This window comes from Vigna radiata, chromosome 5 (genome assembly GCF_000741045.1).
Source record: "Vigna radiata var. radiata cultivar VC1973A chromosome 5, Vradiata_ver6, whole genome shotgun sequence".
Classification (NCBI taxonomy): Eukaryota; Viridiplantae; Streptophyta; class Magnoliopsida; order Fabales; family Fabaceae; genus Vigna; species Vigna radiata.
Window position 1 is genome coordinate 18,223,418 of NC_028355.1, and position 23,675 is coordinate 18,247,092.

At 30.4% G+C, this 23,675-nt stretch overlaps 2 protein-coding genes across 6 annotated transcripts; both read left to right on the plus strand.

Annotated features, from left to right (window-relative positions):
* The first annotated feature begins 8,965 nt into the window (after positions 1-8,965).
* On the plus strand, positions 8,966-14,508 carry LOC106760811 (acyl-protein thioesterase 2). Of its 5 annotated transcripts, none has more exons than XM_014644241.2 (10): positions 8,966-9,176; positions 9,873-9,958; positions 10,096-10,210; positions 11,185-11,221; positions 11,616-11,685; positions 11,865-11,969; positions 12,989-13,139; positions 13,271-13,353; positions 13,919-14,012; positions 14,099-14,508. In XM_014644241.2, the coding sequence occupies exons 2-10, from the start codon at positions 9,928-9,930 to the stop codon at positions 14,187-14,189; spliced, it is 777 nt and encodes a 258-aa protein (XP_014499727.1). In that variant the 5' UTR covers positions 8,966-9,176; positions 9,873-9,927; the 3' UTR covers positions 14,190-14,508. The 5 variants fall into 5 exon arrangements, with proteins under 5 accessions (XP_014499727.1, XP_014499725.1, XP_022636560.1 ...); XM_014644239.2 differs by having other exon boundaries at positions 8,967-9,176; positions 9,870-9,958; XM_022780839.1 differs by lacking the exon at positions 8,966-9,176 and adding an exon at positions 9,275-9,372 and having other exon boundaries at positions 9,870-9,958.
* Positions 14,509-21,022: 6,514 nt separating this feature from the next.
* LOC106760812 (transcription initiation factor TFIID subunit 15) lies at positions 21,023-22,776 on the plus strand. The gene is made up of 4 exons (XM_014644242.2): positions 21,023-21,175; positions 21,390-21,764; positions 22,134-22,250; positions 22,386-22,776. Exons 2-3 carry the CDS (start codon positions 21,394-21,396, stop codon positions 22,231-22,233), a joined length of 471 nt encoding a protein of 156 aa, XP_014499728.1. The 5' UTR covers positions 21,023-21,175; positions 21,390-21,393; the 3' UTR covers positions 22,234-22,250; positions 22,386-22,776.
* The last annotated feature ends 899 nt before the right edge of the window (positions 22,777-23,675 follow it).

The following is a 23,675-nucleotide window of genomic DNA, read 5'->3' on the forward strand; positions in this document are numbered from 1 at the left end:
TATATATATATATATATAAAAAGAAAAAAATTGTGTCCTTTCTAATCAATTTGTTTATTTCATTAATTTTATGAATATTTTTAAATTTAACATTTTTTTCAATATGATCATATTTTAAAATTTAACTATTTTTAAATTATCAAACTATCCATAAAATAAACAAAACTATTTACAATAAAATTATACAAATTATTTATATTTAATTTCATAATATATACTATTATATTTATTATAGTATCTATATTATTACGTAAAAATTATTTATGTTTTCCAATTTTACTCTTCAAGTGACTTTTTAAAAGTTTAATTGATTTTCTATTTAACTATTTTTTTAATTTAATATTTTTTAAAACTTAAATAAATAAAAATCATCAACAAATATAAAGGAGGATTCCTTTTTGGTAACAATGTTTTTTTAAAATTCAAAAAAGAATTATCAATTTTATGGTCTTTTTTAAATTTAAGATCGTTTTTGACAATTTCACCATTTTTTAATTATAAAAATACTTATAAAATAAACATAATATTGTATAAAAAATATTTATATTTAATTTCATAATATACACTATTATATATATATATATATATATATATATATATATTATAGAGATGATTTATTTTTTGGTGTACAAATTTTTCTTTTTCAATTTTACTCTTCAAGTGACATTTCTATAAGTTTAACTGTTTTTCTATTTAACTTTTTTTAATATAATATTTTTTAAAATTAAATAAGCAGAGATTAGCTACAAAATAAATAAAAACTTTATATAATTAAATTATAAAAAATATTTTATATTTTTCTTTGTTATATTATTTTTATTTTATATTCATCTTTTATCTTTATCTTGTATCTTTTAGTTAGTTTGTTATTATTTCTTATTTGTATTTTGGACTTAATCCATATTTCTTCTATTATTATAAAAAGAAAATCTATGTGTGGGTGTTGCTCCCTCCACCTCCCCAAATCTTCCCTACATCTTCTCATTATTTCTTTTATTCCAAAAATATCTTAAATTAATTTAATTTTTTACCTTTTTTAAAACCCTAAATTTCCTTACACCCCCTCGTCGTTCTCTTTCTCTGCACACAGAACCTAACTCTCCCTTCTTACCTTCTTTCACTCTTCCTCTCCTTTTCATGCATAACCCTACAAACACCACCATTCTTCTAATCTTCCATTTTCTAAACCATCTTTAACACTCTCTAACCTATCAAAACCCTTAAACTATACCTAATACATCCTCTCTCACGTGTGCCTTCTTCAATCAAGGATCAAACATTATGTTTCTTGAATATAGCAACCCCCTATCTAACAGTATACATCACGTCACCATGATTGAACCAATAGTAGTTTTTTATAATAGAAAACACTCCCAACAACAAAACAAAACAAACACTTTCTGCAGCCACCATCCAATGTTCTACTTCCACCACTCCTTAATTTAATTACTTTTCACACTTTGCAGATTAATTATATCACACCCTTCTTATTCTTTTTTTTACTTCATAATATATACTTTATAAAAGCTGCTTTTCATTTAAGCGGCAATTGCGTGAGTGTATTTGAAAGTTTTAACTCTAAAATTAACGGATATCAATATCCGTTTTAGCTTTAACCAGATATTTTGATATCCGTAGGCGAAAGTTCATATCCGTTAAAATTAATTATTAAATTTTACAGAAGGAGGTGCAGGGACTGATTTGTGGAGGTGTAGGGAGTAATCCTTCTATGTGTATTTAACATAAGGGAGATTAATTCCATATATAATTTTCATCATATTTAACATGGTATCTAGATCTGAGGTAAAAGTTTCTAGTGTCTCTATCCCCACATCCGCCGTTGCCGGCAGCGGGGCTATCTACCGCTGTCGGCGGCGCTGTCGTCTATCGCGGTTGTCTATTGCTGCCATTACCGGAGTTTCAGTTTTGACCGACGATCACACAATTTTCGTCGTCTCGGCCAAGTGACTGTCATACCATTAACGACGCCTTCATCGGAGTTTTTTTTTAAGTTATGGATCTGCTCCTTTTTTTTTTGTCATGCATTGTGGAACGTTTGGTAGTTATTTAGAGTATTGAGATTGCTCTTTTTCCTTTTTTGCTCTTTTTCCTTTTTCATTGGAAATTTTTAATTGTATAGTTTCTCTTTCTTGTTATCTCTTCTGACCTCTCTTTTCACCATTGTGTTTGACCCGTCCATATATGCTTTTTTTCCCATGGAAAAGATGATTTTGTTACTTTATTTATAGTCGTGGTGCAGATATTTTCACTAAGTCTTTATGGATTATTTTAGTAAGATTTGTATGCACCAGCTAGAGGGGGAGTGTTAGATATATTTTCTTTATTTTATATTTATCTTTTATCTTTATAGTTAGTTTGTTATTATTTCTTATTTATATTTTGGACTTATCCCATATTTCTTCTATTATAAATAGAGTACCCATGTATGTATTTAACACAAGCCAAATTAATCCCATATATAATTTTCATCATATTTAACAATCTTTATTGCTATAATTTTATTACTTTTTGTTATCACATACATCAAATAATAAATAGAAAAGCGAAACTAGTTGTAATTTTCTTAAATATTCATATATATATATATATATATATATATATATATATATATTATTGGATATCATCTCTACTATTTGTTATATCTCAAATATAAAATATAAAATGTAAAATCATATCTAATAATATAAAATTATTAAATAAAATATTATAAGATTGATAAAACAAAACAAATACTTAGAAAATATATATGAAATTAATGTAGTGATAAAAAATAATAACCACAATAATATATATATATATATATATATATATATAAAAACCAAAGGTTAAAACCCTTCCTTAGTCCTCGTATTTGTATGTCAGTCTCAATTGAGTCATCGTTTTATTTTTTGTCTCAATTAAATCCCAAAACTTGTAAAAATGAGCCAATTAAGTCCTTTCTGTTAAATTTTCATTAACGCCGTCTAACTGTGATGATGTGGTAAAAATGTTTTATTACGTGGATTTTTTCTTTTTAAATTTGGAGTTTTTGACGTGGCCTCCTGAAACGCAGACTCTCACCATTTTTGCGCATCGTCTCCTTCATCGCAACACCTTGTCTCATCCTCACCACTTCGAATTTTTTCTTCTCAAAATCAATTCGAAAACAAATTAAGGATAGTATAACTGAAATTATGGGGAGAAATAAACTTCGGAGGTTTTGGGAACCTGGTCATAGAAGGTTTCGCACTTTATGTCACCTAGGTTTGCAGAGTCACCGACCGAGAAAAAAAAAAGCACACAAAAACGAAAGCAGAGTGAGTTGGAACCATGTTTTTTTCTGGGTTTCAGAGTATTTGAAGATAATTCTGAAAGAGAACCATGTTTTGCGATTTGAAGATAATTCGTTGCGTTATGTTGCGATTTCTGAAAGAGAACCANGGCGGAAACCTCCATATGCTTCGGAAGAAGCCACCGGAGAAGACCTTCTCCGAAGAAACCGTAAGGTACAAAAAAACCACATCTTTTTTTCGATTTCTCCATTCATCTTCAATCCTCTTCCAAAGTTCATCTTCTGCAAGAAAATCCAATTATTTTAATAATTTTTAGATGTAGAAAGGGACATTTTTAAATAATTCACATTAGGGTTCGCTTGGTTTCGTCTTCCCGGTATTCAGATCCAGCAGCGGCGTATGTGTTTTCCCCAATCCACAAATCAGTGTTTTCCCCAATCCACAAATCAGCTGTTCTCAATCAATTTCAACAGTATTCGCTCACATTGCGAGAGTGCCTTTTTTGTTCTCGTTTTGTCGACGTTCTTCTCATAATTCCACAAAATGACATCAAGATGAGAGAACGAATTAGGGTTTTCAAATTCATTTCATTTTTTTCTTCAAAGCAATGTTTTTCATGTATAGTGAATTTTTGGTTTTAATTGGGTTTGGTTGTTTTGATATCAGAATAGTTTTTATTGCAGTGATTGCAGAATGAAAAAAAATGAAGAAAAACTGGAAAAGTTGGAAAATGAAAGAGAGAAAGATTGCAGCTTTATGAAAGAGGAAAAAAAAAAGATTGCAGCTTTATGAGTGTTGGAAGAGATGGAAGAGTGGAGGAAATCTGACTTGAAACAAATTCTCTTTGATTAGCCACGTCAAAAACTCCAAATTAAAAAAAAAAATCCACGTAAGAAAACATTTTTACCACATCATCACAATTAGACTGCGTTAATGAAAATTTAACGGAAAGGACTTAATTGGTTCATTTTTATAAGTTTTAGGATCTAATTGAGACAAAAAATAAAAAGATGACCTAATTGAGACTGACATACAAATACGAGGACCAAAGGAGGGTTTTAACCTAAACCAAACTATAAATAACAAAAAAAAAAACTAACTCTTGTATAAAAATTCTTATACTATGCAATATCACAATCTTTCACCAGAGAAGCATAATCACCTACCTCCTCACACCGAGAGGTGACAAATGCAACAAAAGCAAACAAACATACAAGAAGACGCAAAGTACAAAACAAGGTAAATTAATGTACAAAAAAATTATCATAAACCAAATAAATCATATTAAATACAAACTAAACATATATAAAATATAATGAATATATATGCACAAAACATTTGACACTAAACTCGATTATATGAATATATGTCCATAATGTCGAAATTCATTAGAGTCATGCACCTGTGATGATCTCTATTATTCTACAAAGTCGTAGTTAATGAGTTATTAGCCTACCATAGACAACGTTAATTATCTTTGCATCTTAGACCAAACAAGTCTTATAGACTATGACATTCTACGACTCTCATCATAAAACTCATTATACTTTATGTAAATATGAATAGTTATTAGAGTGTAGTGACCCCACTAAATGAATTCATACATTAATGCATGTGTCACACACAAAAAAAATTCTTAAAATTTCTTAAACATCATCATACATGCCCCACAACAACAATATCACCTTAATTAATAACAATCAAAATCAAAAACATAATAAATATCCATTACAAAATCTCAACAAACAAATAAAGAGAACAACATCACTAACAGAGAAACTACCATTCAAAGCCAAATTGTTTGCAAATTGTTGAGTTCGTCAACACTTATGATAAGAAATCAAATAATCTTTGTATGTTGAAAAATCAAATAATAAGAAAGGTTAATTACTTAATATAGATATTATTTTCTCATTTTTAGCATTAGCACATACCCTCCACATCTAAAATGAAAGAAAAAAAAATTTTGCATTTGTATTTTAAGTACGATAAATATAGTATCTGAAAGTGAAAATAGTAAGAAAGGTTAATCAGTTAATTTATATATTATTTTCTCATTTTAGCGTCAAGAAATACTCTAACACATCCAAAATGGAAAAATAAAAAATAAAATAATTTGTTCATATATTTTTTGTATTTAGATAAAATTGATTTTTTTTTTCTTTTAACAGTCCTTTCTCAATTTATACATATGTAAATTGAAGGGTTCGATAGGGGCCATGTAATTTATCCGAACAACATTGATTTGGTTTCTAAAATTAAGAATAATATAATTTAGTTCCTAAAATTGTGAAAAAAATTCATTTCATTGCTCAAAATTGATAAAATACCGTTATTTGAATCCTGAGTACTAACTGACGATGATTTCATCTTCCAAAATTATTAATACTAAATTATCTGGCACTCAAGCACTAATATTCCATGTATTATGCTAATTTATCCAAAAATAGTCACTATTTGGGTAATGCGGTACCTCTCAAGCCTTCTCGATGCATGTACTAATACATATTTTTTCTATTTACACCAACCATTTTTTTTTCTTTACACTTTCTAATTTATTTTTGAAATTTTAATATTACTCACTCTCTTCACATCCCACTTCCTCGTATTCAATCTCTCCATCCTTTATCTCTCATTACTCATCTTCCATTATTTGTTCACATGAATTTTCACTTTTTTTTTTTAATTTAACAATTTTGTTTATTAGATCAAACACCTACAACTAGTTAGAACACAACTTTTATGGTATCAATTCATGTCAACCCTAATTAGAGTTGGCAGCTTAATTATTGATTCATGGATTAGTCTCAGTCTATCCTTAAAAAGTTTCTTTTTAGAAAAGTGAGAGAAAATAAATAAATAAAAATCCAGTCTCCAAAACATCATTTCAATAGATTATGATTAGGGTTAGTGTGAATTTGATCTCGTTATAAAGACTTTAATTATTTCTTAGAAATAATATCATTTATGTATATATATAAAATTACATATTTTACTAAATAGTTTAATATATGTAATTTTATTATATTTAAATTAATATTTTTATAACAATTATTATTATGTTGTTAGATAAAAATACATAATATATAGTTTATTTATTAATTTTATCAATTTCTCAAAAATAAAAAACTTCATTTAATAAAATAATGCGTGGTACACTGATAAAGTTTCAAAACACGACAGAAAAAACATTGAGTTTAACCAAAATATGAGAATATTAGATTAATTATAATAAAATTCACATTAAATTTTTTTATAATTAATATATATATATATATATATTAATTATTAAAGAAAAATAAATAATGGATAGAAATTGAAGTATAAATTTAAGTCATACATTGAAAAAAAAATAAACAATATATAATAAAAAAATCATAAAATTATTATTCATAAATTCATTATTTTAAATTTTTAAATTGAAATCTCTTATTTAATTTTAATTAAAATATAGATTAATTTTTCACACAACAAAACTAAATAATTATCTTATATACTTTAAAAATATGATTAGTCAGTCAAGGATTTTAACATCATATGTTATTAAATAATTTTTCTATATAAGCAAATAACTTAGTTTAATGAAACTTTTTACAAAATTTATGATAATATTAAAATGCATGTATATAGTTTTTTGACAAATTAAAAATACTTACATTTATGATAAATTATGAGTTAATTTAATTTTTTATGATATTTAAAATGAAAAAAAATCTAGAAAAAATACTCATCGGTTAGTCTTTACCTCGTAAACTTTTTCAACGAGAAACTTTTTGATCCAGTGAATTCTCGTGGTCTCAAACCCATCTGAGAATCTCAAACCATATGAAAGAGACTAAATTAACAATTGTCTTATTAATAACCATTTTTTTATTATAACTCAATCAATTTAACCTATTATATAGAGTAATTATGCAACTCACAACAAATTTCTCTGTATTTTCTTCTAGCTTCGAATTGACAAAAAATAGTAGCTAAATTAATTTTCGTTTATATTCAATTAAAATATAGTATCCTTAATAGACAAAAAGGTGAATTGATAAAACTTAATTAAAAAAAGCATTGAATATATAATTTTTTTCAGAAAAGGTAATAAAAATCTAATTAAAAACATCCAAACTAACGAGAAAATGAAAACTTAATTAAACCTTAAAACTATAATTAATTTACCCACGTTATGTATTTAATTTTGAATTCTTAATTAAGAGCTATAAGATTCGAGTTTTTTGTTTTAAAGAAAATGAATGCGTGTATATATTATACTCTTGGAAGAAAAAAAAGTTGTCCAACATCCAATATATTCTACAGCAAAGCAGCAACATCCCCGTAATAACTTTTTCGAAGCCTACCTCACACAGCTTTTTCAACCCTAACCCACTCACAAAGAAAACAATATCTTAATGTTGTTTTAATTATAAATAATTTGGAGAAGAATAAAATAAAATATATTTCTGAAGGAACTTCTTTAAGTGGCATACAGAATATCAACGACGTGATAATAGTTTTAAATCTCTATAGATTCCCGACACACACCATTTCAATATACTAGCTGGAATTTCTGCTTTCGAACTGTTCACAGACTATGTTTTTATTTTATTTTATTTTAGGTTTAGGTTATTAATTAAAAAATAATAACTACTTTTTAAAAACCCTTGTTCGTAGGAGTAATCTATTTATATATAACTTTTTCTAGAATAATATTTATTTCATGAATTTAATTTAATATTTCTATTAAATTTTTAAATTTAGAAATTCATTTCGCAATAGTAAAAAATTTTTTAAAAAAACCCTAAATCTCTATCCTTTTTCCGCGCCCAAACCTGCGTTACTTTTAAACAGTCAACCGTGAAAAGAAGGTTGTCGATTTATCGAATGTTTCTGTTTAAGAAAACGACAAAAGTTCATCACACTTTAATGTACTTTAGGTATAATTTGTACCTTTATTTTAATAAATCGATACATATTTTAATAATTAATACGGACAACGAAATTGCCGAGACAATTAATAATTGTTTTTTTCAAAATAACCACTCTAATTATTTTAATTTAAAGTATTAAAAGTTAAATGCTTAATCTCAGTTAATTCATCACAAAAACAATTTTAGCTAAACTGAAACGAATGAAGTAACACTGACTGTAATTCAAAATCACCATTAGTATGAAATGTGTTAAGTTAAAAACTCACAAAATCACAAATATATATATATTTATTTATATATTAATGAAGTCTGATTCAAAACTTACCTACTTGTAGTCATGTAAGCGAGTGATGCTTTTCATGCACACACGTGTAAAGAGTATAATGAATTGTTCTTAAACGATTAATATATTATAACACATACATTCAACATTACTAAACTAATATTATTATTTACTCATGTATTTTAACAAACAATATATATATATATATATATATATATATTAAATTCATTAACAAATAATTTATAAATTCTATACGACATAATAAAACATAATATTAAATTTAATGAGCAATGGAAATAAATTGGATTAACTTAATTTTACTTCATGTATGGTACATAATCTTAGTCAAATTAAGTTTAAATAAGCAATTCTTTAATAAATTTTTTTAAGAAATTAAGTTAAACTCATACCCATTATAGTATTATCACTGAAGTGTGAAGGTGATTATGAGTACGAAATAAGGGGTTTTTGGGTCGACAAACGGTTGTAAGAAGAAAAAAACATGTATTATATGGTTGGGGCTTTGTGTTGTAAGTGCGAAGAGTGAAGAGAGAAGTAAGGAAACCATAAGAGCTGGGGAAAGTGGTGAGAACGAAGAAGCCAACAAAGACAAATCAAGGAGAAAAGAAAAAAGCTGTAATGCTTTTTTGGGTTTGTTTCTCACCAGCTAGAGTTGTTTAGGTTTGTGCAAAGAACAAAACTTTGCTCACTTTTTCCATTTCCTTTTCACCTTTCAATCTTCCTTTTCTTTTAATTTTTTTCTCTTTTTGTGTAAGATTCTGGTATATATATGTGTGTGTACATAAATATATTATCATATGAACGAGAAATATACCGTCAAGTTCATACCACCAACTATGAATGACACCATTGCAAAGTAAAGGTTTCAACTTCATTTACTTAACGCTATTTGCACATTATTTCTTTTGGAAAATTCAAGATGGCAAATGGCTGAAAAAAATGGATTTTATAATAGCCAAATATTCTTATTGTTGTCTTAGGCCAAGTGCTTTCCTCGCTTTACTCAATTTCTATGAGAATAGATTCTCCAATCTTATTCTCTTTGTGCATTACAAAGTAAAATACTTGCCTTGGCTCCTTCTCTGCATTTTTGGTGCTACATTTATTGTGGATTCTTGCTCACAAAAGGGTTAAGACTTTTTTTTTTTTTTTAAAAGAAGATTTTTTTGGCTGCATCTGTTTCTATCTCCTTTTCTCAAGTGCTTTTCACTTTCTGTCAATTTTCAACGAGATTTTAGCTAGTGTTGTAAGCAGGGTAGCAGATGCAGATTCATTCATATTTTTATTTTCCATTGCCATCCCTCCCATTTGGGTATAAATAGATATTGCTGATGTTGGTGCTCTTCATTGCAGAAGCTCATCTTAAGCATTGTGGCAGTGACCTGAGCATTTAGCTGTTTGAGTAGAAGATATGAGCTACAGCAGCTCCTCAATGAGTTCTGGTCAGTTGTTATTCCTCATTGCCATTCCATCTTCCTGCACTCTGCAATTATTGATTTACTAGTGAACCTTTCTAACTACTATATCATCTTGGATTTCTGGCATTTTTCAAATGAAATTTATTGCTGCCACGTTTCAGGTAGCGGGAGTTCTAGAAGGGCATTTGAGTTTGGGAGGACCCATGTGGTCAGACCTAAAGGGAAACACCAGGCAACTATAGTTTGGCTACACGGCCTTGGTGACAATGGCTCGAGGTATATCGATAACATGAATATGCTATGCAGTCATATGGTTTAATGAGGGATGCTATCTTTATTAGAATTGGAATACATCTAAAGATTTATTTAAGTGAAAAGTTTTCTTCTTTGTTGGCTGGTTGACAAATGAAATTAAAAGGTTATACTTTGAAAAATAAAGCTCATTATACTTAGCAATAAACTGCCATGTACTTTCTCAATGACCGTCCTTGTCAATTTGCATGGTTGAACAGTTTGGAGTGGGTGATGTTTAGAATTTTAATATTTGTATAGGTTTTTTCCTTTTTTCTATTGGCAGACTCAGTTGAGTGGATACCTTCCCTTCATGCTTGAGAATATGCTTTCAATGAAATGGTGGATTTGATTTCTTTTAATAAATTTAAGAGAGGGGGTAAGCGAATGCTGATATGTTGTCCTATCTTGGTGAAGTTTGTTTATTAAATAAGTTCCTAGACTCCATATCCTCTTTTGGGAGATTCTTGCCAATTGATTGACACAAAAAGTACTGGCCACCAAAAAGGTATTATAAAATTCATTTTACTTCATCTTCTAGCTTGAAAGTTTGCAGTAAAGGAAACCTAGACTCTGAGATTTTTATATGCCAAAAAATAGAAAGGGGACCACTTCACTAGCTTTGATGTTACCAAAACTTAAAGTCGTGTAGGTACTAATCACCAAACAAAGATACAAATAGTTCCAATGCTTAAGTAATAAACTCTTGAGCGTCAAGAATTTGAAATCAGGTTGATTACTGTCTGTATTCATATATGCAAATTATGCCATTTATAACGTATGGCCCAAAATTAGGTAGGGGTGATGTAATTCTCATGTGTATTTAATCTGCTCAGGCATAATCCTAAGCACATAAATAGTCCTGAACGTTTTTTTTACTTTAACTTGTTTGTATAGCTATTTCACAAGTTCCGGATTAGCCTATGGTGAATAAACTGGACTTTTATTTTGTTTTGCAGCTGGTCCCAACTCTTGGAATCTCTTCCTCTTCCAAATGTAAGAATAAGCATACTTTGGAATTTTTTCAGTAGTTACTGTACATCTGATGTTGCACCACATGCTAGTATGCAATCTTTGGAAAGCACTTGGGATGCCTGAACGAGCTTCTCCATAGGCCCTTTTAGGGAAGAGCAATTAGAAGAAAAAAATAAATGTGACTTCGTCATAAGCTAAATATAGTTTATGCATAAGTTAAAAATAAGAAGTTACAGAAACTATGAGAAAGGTTCTAAAAATTAACCTATGCATAAACTGGTTTTAGTTTATAAAAAGACTAATTTCAATTTTCTTCTTATATTCTCTTTTAAAAGGAGCTTATAAACAAGCTCATCCAAATAGGCTCATGGTTCTCAATCAGTCACCATCTATTTTCTCGTAATTTATGTTGCAGATTAAATGGATTTGCCCGACTGCTCCTACACGGCCTGTAGCTATATTTGGTGGATTTCCTTGCACTGCTTGTAAGATTCAATGCTTGAAATTATACGTAATTCACTTGCAAACACCATTGTTCGTTTACCATATTCCTTTTGACTTCAAAATTTTCTTATATACTACAGTATATTCGATGTAGAACTATAATGCCAGCTTCTTTTTAACTGTCAAGAATACTCTAATTTGATTGAGGCATCTCTACCAGGGTTTGATGTTGGAGAGATTTCAGAAGATGTTCCTAGTGATTTGGAGGGTTTAGATGCTTCTGCAGCACATGTTGCCAATCTTTTGTCAACAGAGCCTCCTAACAGTAGGTTTTCCATGATCTCTTAAGAAACCCATTGATAAGATCTGGCATTTATTTTTTGCTCAAGGGTATATTTCATCATAGGAAAGGATCCCTGAAATTATAATAGGCCATTTACAGTTTTGTACGTGTCTCTCTTTTTGTTAATGTCTATCATGTGAAGATTGACAAAAAAGTTGCACATGACCTGGTCGTGTGAAATTTGAACAAGAGAGGATCCATTCTCAATCTACTGCATTAACTAGATCTATAATAGGAAATGACTAATGGAAAACATGATACTTGGTGCTAAGATCGCAAATACAGAATAAACCCCCCTACTGACCGTTGCTAGCTTTTAATCTATGTTTTTACAATCTCCTTAGCCATATATGGATGGGAACATGAAGTGAGATATTGCTCATGACAGTGTAAAAAAGTAAAGGGTTTTCCTGTATTTTAGAAGTGTTCAATGAAATTATCAGAAATATTTGAAGATTACTGAAGTAATCAGCAGGTTTATGCTCTCGATATTCTTTTGTAGATTCCATATAATAATTCAACTTAGTTATCCTGTAGAGAAACTCATTTTATTGAGCATTCTCTAATTACATGCATACTTGTTTGGGGGAAAAGTATTGTAAAGAGATAGAGCATTTTTCAGTATGAAAAACAACTTATTTTATCTTTTCACTGTTTCCTTTCTAGTACATACAGGAATAATAAGCACCACAATCATGTGTGTAAGAAGCAGCAGAAAACTATTCTAAATTTCGTATTTATCTGCACAGAATTTGGTATGCTGGTAGAACTAGAAAAGTTGCAAGCTTACTAGTCCACACCTGAGCCTTTGAAATAACCTTCCACATTTTCTACCAATAAGGGGTTTAGGTTAATATGCATATTGAGTGAACTAGTATTTAGTAAATCAATAAATTAGAGCAAAGGCTGTTAGTTATACATTTATATTTTTTTCGTGTGAATGTTTTAACTAAATTCAAGTTGCTTGTAATTTACTTTAAATTCTACTGTTTACTGTGCAGTCAAACTTGGTATTGGCGGCTTCAGTATGGGTGCTGCAACTGCACTTTACTCAGCTACATGCCATGTTTTGGGGCACTATAGGAATGGAAACATTTACCCTATCAACTTAAGTGCTGTTGTTTCTTTGAGCGGCTGGCTTCCTTGTGCAAGGTTTGGTTTCTACCATTTGCCATAGTGAATATTAAATGATCTACTAATATTACACATCCACCAATAATGTCCTTGCCTTTTCCTTAAGCTATACATTATGTAATCAACTCAGAAGCTTGTAATTGATCCAGGACCTTGAAGAACCAAATTGAGCAATCACGTGATGGCAGAAGGCGTGCAGCATCGTTGCCCTTATTTCTCTGCCATGGAAAAGGTATTCATAAGTTGTACCCTCTATCATTATAGCTTAAAGTTCAAATTGTTATTCTTGGGAATTTTTCCTTTCCAGTTTCCATTCATAGGCGCACTATATTTGTTTTTCGAATCAATATTTCATAATTAAACATGTCCTTGATACATTTATATGGAGGAAATGCCTTGTAGGAGTCACTGTCAAAACTCTTGACCTGTATTTAATACTGACTGTGAAAGTGAACAATTTTCACTTGAAGAATTCCATGCTCGAGTTTGTACAGATTTATCACATGTTGCAATTCACCTTGTTGAAATATTCACTGGTTCTTGAATTCACCATGTCAAGATCTTCATTTGATTCAACTTTTTGAAAATTTTTCTGGTTTCTATGAATGATCTGAACTTCTAACAAAAGTATAGTATTCATTCTGTACATCACGTATGCGAGCTTGTACAAGTTGCCACAATATATTCTGCTTCCATTTTCTGTTGAAAGTTCAGACTTTGAAGTCATGTGGTAAAATCTTGAATCATGCAGCATAGTCCTGATTTATTCCTGATCAGCGTTTGGATTGTTTTTGCAGGTGATGATGTGGTTGCATACGAACACGGAGAGAGGTCTGCAATGGCCTTAAGTTCAGCAGGATTTCCAAATCTTATGTTTAGGAGCTACAATGGGTATTGTGCTTTGTGCTGCTAAGGCTATGACTTATGATATTTGTGGATGAGATTAGTGTAATGAATATCATATTGTTGTTGTGCAGGTTGGGTCACTATACAGTCCCTGAAGAGACTGATGAAGTTTGCAGGTGGCTAACTGCAAATCTGGGATTGGAGGGGTTTCGGTTGAACTAGAGAAGAAAAGTTGAATGAGGTGAGAAATATAAAAACATAGTTTTTAATTTAGGCGAATGAAAGAGGCGCTATAGAATAGATAGTGGTGTGTGGTGTGTGGTGTGTGGTGGGGGTATATTGGTTATGGTATAGCTGCTTCCTTCTCTCTTTTATATTTTCATGCTACTCAATAAATGTTCTTATAACCTTTAGTGCTTTGGTGGAAGGACATGGATAGTTTCCTTTACATCCAGCAAATTTTGTTTATTTCATTTGGGCATGGATATCTATGTTGCTTTCTCTATTCATATTCTGTCTTAAATAAACTCTAATTTTATCATATCTGAGTTGCAAATTGCAATGGGCTTATGGGTATTAATTCAAGCTAAAACTAAAACGAAAAATGAGTTATTTATGATAGCTCTCCCATAATTTTTAAAATGATATTTTAGTTTTTGTATAAGAAACTTCCAGATTACTTGTTTTAAAAATCTTCAAGATTTTTTAACACAATTTTCAAAATAAGATTTCTAAAACGAAATTTTTGAAATACATAAAATATAAATCAACAAATTTTTTGGAATGAACTTTTTAAAATTTGATACCTTTTGGAAAGAGTTTTCTAAGATAAACTTTTGGTTTAAACCTCTTTTTGGTCTCTAAGTTATAAGCAGATGTTCAGTTTAGTCCTCGTTTTAAAAAATATAAATCTTTGGTTCTTAAGTTATAAAAAATGTATCAAATGAGTCTTTTTTTGATTTGAAATACTGTTTTTGGTTGTTTCTTAACAACTAGTACATCTTTAGATTGTTCTGATTTGTTTCTTAATAATAACAGCATTTTATATTGCTCTCTGTACTTTGACCATAAACATAAAAAAAGGACTCATTTGATACATTTTTTATAACTTAGGAATCAAAGGTTTATATTTTTAAAAGCGGGGACTAAACTGAACATTCGCTCATAATTTAGGGACCAAAAAGAGGTTTAAACGTAAACTTTTCAAAATGCCGTACGGAATAAAAGAGTATATTTTAGTCTATCTATTAATATGAAGGTGTTAGTAGTTATAAGGGTACAGAAGGAAAAAGCCTTTATGGTTTGGAGTTTGTTTGGGCCAAAAGGGATACTGGGCTAGTTAGTGTTGTTCTATGCTGTTCATCATTTTCTTTGTAGTTTTCTTCCTGCAATCTGTGTTTTTCTTCTTACACCCCACATTTCACTATGATGACCATTACAACCCTATATATAATATATATAAATTGTTAAATTAATTAGGTAAGTAATAATTATTGCTTACTCACGTGTATTTACAGTTGGCTCAAATATTTACTTTTCCCAACAACTTCAAGTTATTTCACGACACATTAAATGCGTTTTTGTCTTTCTTTTTATCGTTCTCGTTCAATTGCTTTATTTTTCTTCAGGAAAGTTTTTCTTTTTTTTTTTTCAACGGATTTCCTATTTCATCTTCGATTTGGTTGAAACTTAGAGGTATGTAATTAATAATATACGTGTATCTGTAAAAGAATCAGATATCTAACTAATTGGTTTGTGTATATAAAGCCAACATTTTCAAGATGTTTGTATAAATATGCAAGTGCAACAACTCTTCGTGCACATCTATCACATGACTGTAGATTTCTAAAGAGAATCAAGTAGGACACACAGATGCACGTGGCACTCTTATTTATGAAAATTGTGCAGTCAACAATGTGCAACAAATAGGCTCGTGGAACATACTCTTGTTATTGATTTTCACAATAATCATTATATAGTTTATCAACAAACTTAGTTTTATATGGAGACCACGATATTGCCTAAGCTCAAATGTAACACTAATGTAGTCCATGCCAAAAAGGTCAATGAGGGTTTCCATAGAAACATCAAAGTCTAAGAGTTTGTTGGGACAAAACTGTTCCACCATAGACAAATGTAGGAGTGTCAACACGTCATTCAGAGTGACGATTATCTCACCAACAAGAAAATAAAAAATGTTTGTCTCTCTATGTCATCTCTCAATAAATATCAATATCAATCCTTTATCAGTTTAATCGTAAGAAATATAAGCAAAATGCATTGAACTAAAGTTCATCACAAGATTCTAAACAATCACATGACATACTCCAAATTTGTTTAACTTTTTTTCCAATGGAGACAAACTTTATCTCCCCTTGATCCTAAACAAAACAATTGCATATAAAATTTAAACACATAATCAAGCATTAAAAGCATAAAAAAATATTCATCTACTTTACTAACTTGGTCTTCTCATAATGCAATGCAATGTGATCAACATACTAGTTAGCAAAGAAGTGTCTTATAGACCTCTGGGATATCCACCTAATTCATCTTCTTGTTAAGAAACATCCTTATGTTCCTTTTTAACAAGATCCTCGTGCTTCAGGACCAACTAATGGTGCATGTTCTCCAACTTCACCGTGATGGCCTCTTTGCGAGTATATGTCATGCTTTCCTTTTAGCTTTACCTTTTGACGATCTGAGAACTCGATAACAAAAGCAGAACACAACAAATAACTAAACTTAAAAATAAGAACATAAAAGATATCAAATAAAAAAATCCATAATTGGATTGCGAAATCTAAAATATTCCTTGATCGGATTTTGAAATTTAGTAACTTTCTTAACCAGATTTTGAAATATGGTAAATGTCTTAATCAAATTTCAAAATTCGATAAATACCTTAACCGAATTTTGAAATCCAATAAATGCCTTAATCAAATTTTGAAATCTATCAAATTTCGAAATCTTGTACCTTTCCTAAATTTAGTATGTACCTTATTTGGTTTTTTAAATTTGGTAATTTTCCTAACCAAATTTCAAAACCCGATACTTTCTCTAAATCAAGTAATTGTCTTAATTGGATTCGAAAATTCGATAACTATCTTAATCTAATATCAAAATATAGTGCTTTTCGAGATCGAAGACATAACTTCAATCAGATTTCAAAGATACATATCCAAATCATATTTTGATATCGGTTACATAACCTAAACTAGATTTTGAAATCCAATTCATACCTTAAATTAGATTTTGAAATTTGATATATTTTTCTAAAATACGTTGCATACATTTAGACTCTGAAATTCAATGCATGCACTCCACAACTTAACCAAATTTAAAGTTCTACCCTTAATTCCATTTGAGTTTCACTCTCAATGCACCTCTCACCAAAAACATCCTAAGGCCTTGTTCACTTAAGTAAGTTTGGGGAAGAGTAATTGAAAGAATTTGAAGATAATTTTTGTTATTGTTTATTTTAATAGATTTGGAGGTAAGTGAAAGTAGATTTGAAAGTAAAATTTGTGAGAATTAATGTAAGATCTAATTTATATGACAAATTAAAAAAATTTACTTCTAAATTCACTATCACTTACCTCCAAATCTATTCAAATAAACAACAAGAAAATCTATCATCAGATCTTTTCAAATCCTCTCAATTACTCTCTTTCAAATCCACTCAAATGAACAGTACCTAAATTTCAACTAAAAATTCCTTACACAATCAAAATGAATCAAATGAATGCTTACCTTAACAACGGTCACAAAAATGGTCACAAAAATGCTGAGAAATATTACAAACAAAAATGAAAAAGGTACAGGATGTGAAAGTTGTTAGGTGTTAATTGAATGAAAGTGATAAGAACGGTAGAAGACGAACATAGGTGCAGGGTGTGATACAAGTTGGAGGTGCGATACAAGAGATAAAAGTTATGAAAGAAGGAGAATTTTTATTCTATTTAACCTTTTTAACCCTAATCAAAGTCAAAGGTTAATTGTGGTATTTTGAAAACGTTAGGGGGTGCAGGAAGAAACCCCTCCTTAACAAATTCGTGTGTGGAGTAATGTGTCCATTTCATGTAAAATACACAATTTGGGACTCTATCCAAATGATTTTTGTCAATTTAAAAAGGACTTTTTATTTAAATGTTAATAAGTTAACATTTATTTTTTTCTTCTTGAAAAAGTTTAAACATTTTCAAATTTTTTATGTCGACAAAATGAGCCAGTGTGCAAATTTATGAATTACAATATTTTTTGTATTATGCAGTCTATTTTTTTAAGCTTCTATCCACTAAGTCGAATCAAACAATTCATTTTTTTTCTCAAGTTTTACCCGTTTCTTAATCAAGTTATTTGGCTAAAATGAAACTTTAAGATACTGCTGAACTATGTATATAGAAAAAATATATATTTTAACCACCCTAAAAATGACATAAAAAAGAAGGTGGAGAACATTGACATCATTCTTAAAAATCAACATCCGTACTTTAATTTCATATAATACATATATCACACATTTATTTGAATATAAACAATATTATTTAAATATTGTTAAGAAATTAAATTTTCATTTATATATAATGTTTTTTTATTAAATATCTTTATAATTTTATTCTCTTTATAGTTGACATCATCAAAATCTTTACATTAAAAACATATAAAATTAAACTGTAGATTTTATATTAATTCATAGTTGATTATATATAATTTATTGCAATAGATATATTCAACATAAAGTGCATATTTTATAAAAAATGAATAACATTAATCGTCAACTTTTTAACAAGATCATTATTAAGTTTGATTGTCGTCAGTAGTATTTTTAAAAGGCATACATAAATTTTTTAAACACAAATATTGAAGTTTACTACATTTCAGTAATTTTGGTCGAAAACTGTCTAAAATCAAAGAAGATGGACATTTGGGGAGTCTCAGAGCATATTAAAAAAGATATTGGAGCTCTAAAAAGTAAAAGAAAAGAGAAAACTTTTATCATTCTGATGGCGTCACTCATATCTTTCTACCAACTCACGTGCATGCAACCATAAAAAACGAATTATATATGTAGCTCTAATAATACATACAGTTTTATTCTAATTATATTTTCAACATTAAATTGTAATTAGGTTTCTGGGTTGTACGAACAAAATTTTACATATATAACTCAGACGAACACAAATTCAGAAACAGTTAAAACTTGTTGTGTACCACATAGGAAAAATTCTCACTTCACATGAAATTTTGTGAAATCAAAGTGCATGTAATGTCTCTCTGTCTCTTTATTTTTCTGGTAGAACAGTGATAAGATGTGTGTGTTTGTGAAATAGGGCTAATGAATTTGTAAAATTATTGTTGAAGTGATGAGAATAAAATGAAAAGAAAAAGTAAAGAGTAGAAGTATACGTTGTTGGTGATATGGTGATGCATGGAAGCATTTCCCAATAAGAGAATCGAATAAGTACTCTCACTAGCCTTTCTTTTTGCTTTCACAGCTTGGTACAGCCTTCTTTACCATTCCCCAAGAAAAATGGTTTTAAGATTTCCTTCTTTTTATTTTTTCTGGGGTTTTTCGAGCTATATGTTTTTCCCTCTTTGCTAGCTAATTCCCTTTCTTTAAGAGAGAAGGAAAAGAACATGACAGCGAAAAAGCCATATCAGTGAAAAAGAAAAGATGGTCAAAATTTGAACCTCGAAGACTTCTCTTCCATCATCATCAACTTCGACTATCTTTATCGAAACTCTACCAAGTTTTGCTCCTTGCTTTGATTTTTGAACTATTCCTTCAATTCCAATCAACATTTAGTCATCAATGACAATCGTTTCTCTTTCACTAACTGCAATAATTTCAACCAAGGACGTTCCTTGAAGTAATGCCCATGCAACTTTTACTTTAACATCGCCTACGTCTCGGAGCTATACACAATTTCACCCATCTGACATGCACGAGTGATCCTCATTTTCTTTTTTCTTTTCATTTTAATATACATTAACACAGATTTACATGTTTCGCAGTCCAAAATCTCGTCGCCACTATCATTACTAAAACCATATGCATCTACGGGACCACTTTGCTTAGATTATCATAAACCCTTTTTAGCATATCTTCCTTCTGCTGAATGGTTTTATAGTATGCTAGCTGGGGAATGGCAACACACACCTGTAAAATTTCTTTTAATAAATTCCGTGATGTTGTTCATTAATAGAGTAGGTATAAAATATTAAGATAAAGAAGATCACATAAGAAGAAGGTTATGTGATATTATAATCCTTTTGACTTACGGGCAAAAGAAATTAAGTGGGAAGTACAAAAGAGGAATATTCAAAATTGAAAAGCAGCAGAGATTTTTATATATACCATGGTCTTTGAGAATTATTTATGGTCCACTGCTAAGCACTGGGGTCAACAATCTCTGATATTAAGGTTTTTCCTTGAAGTGTGAGGAATATTCATTTTGTCTGGTGATAAACAATGAATTTTCTCTCCTTCTTATCCACTGTCCTCTCATTGATCAATGACATCAAAAAGAGAAAAATTAAAAAAGATGCAGTCGGAGACCATGCGGTGGGTGATCTCCTAAGGTAATAAATAATAATAATAATAAAAAATTTTCTGGTTATTCTTTTCTTTCCCCGCCACTTCACTATAAATGAGGGTCCAATTAACACATATCTCCACAGTCAAAAAGGTCTTTTGCTATCATTTATGGACTACAAGATTTAAAAGACAGGGCACGGGCAATGCCCATTGTGCTGTTTAGAGGTTACAATGCATGCTAATTTTGCTTTTTGTGGGGACACAAAACACCAGCTTGACAAAGTTGAACAACTTACTTCTAATTTCCATAATCAATTCTTATATTTTTACATGCATCTCTTCTCAAACCCTACACAATAACTCTTGTTGCCCATTTCATACTCACATATATATACTTTTTATTTATTATACAATTAATATATATGGCCTTTTTTCCAAATTTAGGTTTATGATGATATCACATTGGGTTGAAGGAAACAAAAAATAACCACCCATTCTTCTGCCTGCACTGCCCAGCTACTTACTTCGATCTGCTCGATTTTCGAGGCCCTAATTGGCAGTATATAAACCACCTCAGCCTCTGCACTCATCTGCACCACACCACACTTCAACAACATCTCTCTCCTTATTTAACTTCTCCAGCTACTTCCACTCTCATTCTTCACAGGTGAATATCACTCCTTCCCTCCTTTTCAGTTTTAACGTTTCTCTTCTTCTTTTCCCATGCACTCTCTCATTCTTTTACGTTAACATCTACACTTCCATGCACCGCCAACACAATTTCTATAATTCTGCTTTAATAACGTGCTAAAATAAACACACCACAAATTCTTTCAATACTAATTCTATATATGCATGGTGGAATCTGGAAACTATGAAGGGAAAATGAGCAGACCAGGAGATTGGAACTGCAGGACATGCAACCACCTCAACTTCCAGAGAAGAGAATCGTGCCAGCGATGCGGGGAGCCAAGGAGTGCCGGCGACTACGGCGGCGCCTTCGGAGGCAGAGGCTCTTCCTCCTTTGGCTTCACCACTGGCCCTGATGTTCGCCCCGGTGACTGGTACTGCACCGTCGGAAACTGTGGAGCCCACAACTTCGCCAGCCGCTCCAGCTGCTTCAAGTGCGGTGTCTCCAAGGAGGACTCCTCCACCGGATCATACGACCTCGACATCACCCGAATGAGACCCTACGGCTTCGGCAGCGGCTCCTCCGCCCGACCCGGCTGGAAATCCGGTGACTGGATATGCACCAGGTACATATATCACTTCCATTCAGTATCATACTATACCAAGCAAATTTAATCATATGTTTTTTAGTCAATTGTTGAATGGTTTAAACACATTTGAGATAAAGAAAAAAATTGCAACAACAATGCCAAAATTCTTATTTTCTTGATATATATATCTTAGAATTTCTCCTATGCCAAGTAGCTTTAATTATCTGTAAGCATGTAAATTATATCTACTACCTAAGTTTGTGATAGATATGTTACAGTTTTATTAATTATTTTATTATCTGTGTTTGTTTAATAATGATTAGTATAATTTAAGAAGAAAAAGAAGTATGAGTAAATAAAACAGTAGTAGTGATATTGAAGAAGTGGTGCGATTAAAATGTGCAGGTCTGGATGCAACGAGCATAACTTCGCCAATAGAATGGAGTGCTACAGATGCAATGCACCCAGGGACTCTAATAGTGGCAGACCTCCCTATTCATCGTAGAGTTCCTGATCCATGTGGTAATTGCAATCATCTTTATAATCAAAATCAAAATAATTTCATCATGCTATATATATATATAGCTCTCTGTTTGTGTATGCAGAATATTATAGATAGTTACATGCACTGATGACCCTTTATTTTGTAATTTACAGCTTTGCTGTCCAAGGAGAGAATCAAGAGGCTATCCCTATTTCCCAGTGACAGTTACTTTTTTTTGGACTCTTTCCTCCACATGTTACTTTCATCATCATCATCATCATCTCATGCGGATATTTATTTTTGCTTTTTTTTTCTTTCTTAATTTGATTTTCTTCCAGCTAGGAAGCTTTAGGTGAGTTATGATTTTGAGGTTTTGTTAGCGCTGAGTGATTCTGGTATATGACTCAGCAGCTAGCCCATGCACTCTTTTAAGTATCGACAATTTAATATCAGTGTTAATGTGTTTTGAGAGGGAGCTAGCTATAGCTAGCTAGCTTCTAAGCCTCACTATGATTTGGTGCAAAGCGTTCTTTATCTAATTCTCAGATATGTGTTCAGAAAAGATGCTCTTTGCTTCTGTCTTTCTCTCTTTAACTCTCACATATACACATAGATGTGTATAGCTTTACAGTGGGGACGTGGTCCAAGGAATAATTCATTCATAACATAACTGTAGTCGTAAAACTCAATGTTACAGTTCATCTTCTTTAATATAAGGACCACTATCAAACAGTTTCGTAGTATAATACACTGTGTATATGATGCATATGTATGTGATGATAAAAATCTTATTCTTTGAAAAGGATTCAACACGCGCGGTTTCTCATTTTGAAATCAAGAATATAGCCATTGCATTAATATTAGCCTAACCATAGCTCAAGACAAACCCACCAATATGCTGCTTTTATATTCTTGTTTCTTTGGTGAATTTAATACTTTAAAGACTATACAGATCAAACTTTGAAAAGGAACAGCCAGCTGCAATTTCTAAAATATGTACGTTGTAGAAATTATAGTACTATTGCCCTTAACACTTGCTAGTTATGACAATGGAAGTGTATTTGTTCGTACATAAATTACTAAGCGTTGTCAATCGCATGATGTTTCTAAACTTTCTATTAATAATTAAAAGAAAAATGTCAATAATTTTTTTCATAAACTAAATTATTTAAATACATTAATTTACATAAAAACTAATTCAGATTACAGATAAATATACGTTGATTACCTTATATTTTCTCATAATCATGTTGCATCATAGACTAATAGGTATAATTATAATGCTAGTTACAGAAAGAAAAGAAGATGGGAGTAAATTTTACTCCCATTATGTAATGCACGAGAGCTTTAGAAAATAAAGTAGTAAAAGCAGTAAATAACTGTATGGATCACGTTTAATTAGATAAAGTGATATAATAAATGTTAATATTCTGAATGATTTAAAGTGTTTCAAAATATACGTA

What these genes read in the sequence shown, in the direction of transcription:
- LOC106760811 (XM_014644241.2), top strand. Translation starts at nt 9,928, where the DNA reads ATGAGCTACAGCAGCTCCTCAATGAGTTCTG. An exon ending in CTTGGTGACAATGGCTCGAG is followed by an intron (nt 10,211 to 11,184) that starts GTATATCGATAA and finishes TTTGTTTTGCAG; the next exon opens with CTGGTCCCAACTCTTGGAAT. An exon ending in ATTTCTCTGCCATGGAAAAG is followed by an intron (nt 13,354 to 13,918) that starts GTATTCATAAGT and finishes TTGTTTTTGCAG; the next exon opens with GTGATGATGTGGTTGCATAC.
- LOC106760812 (XM_014644242.2), top strand. Translation starts at nt 21,394, where the DNA reads ATGAGCAGACCAGGAGATTGGAACTGCAGGACATGCAACCACCTCAAC. An exon ending in GGTGACTGGATATGCACCAG is followed by an intron (nt 21,765 to 22,133) that starts GTACATATATCA and finishes TAAAATGTGCAG; the next exon opens with GTCTGGATGCAACGAGCATA.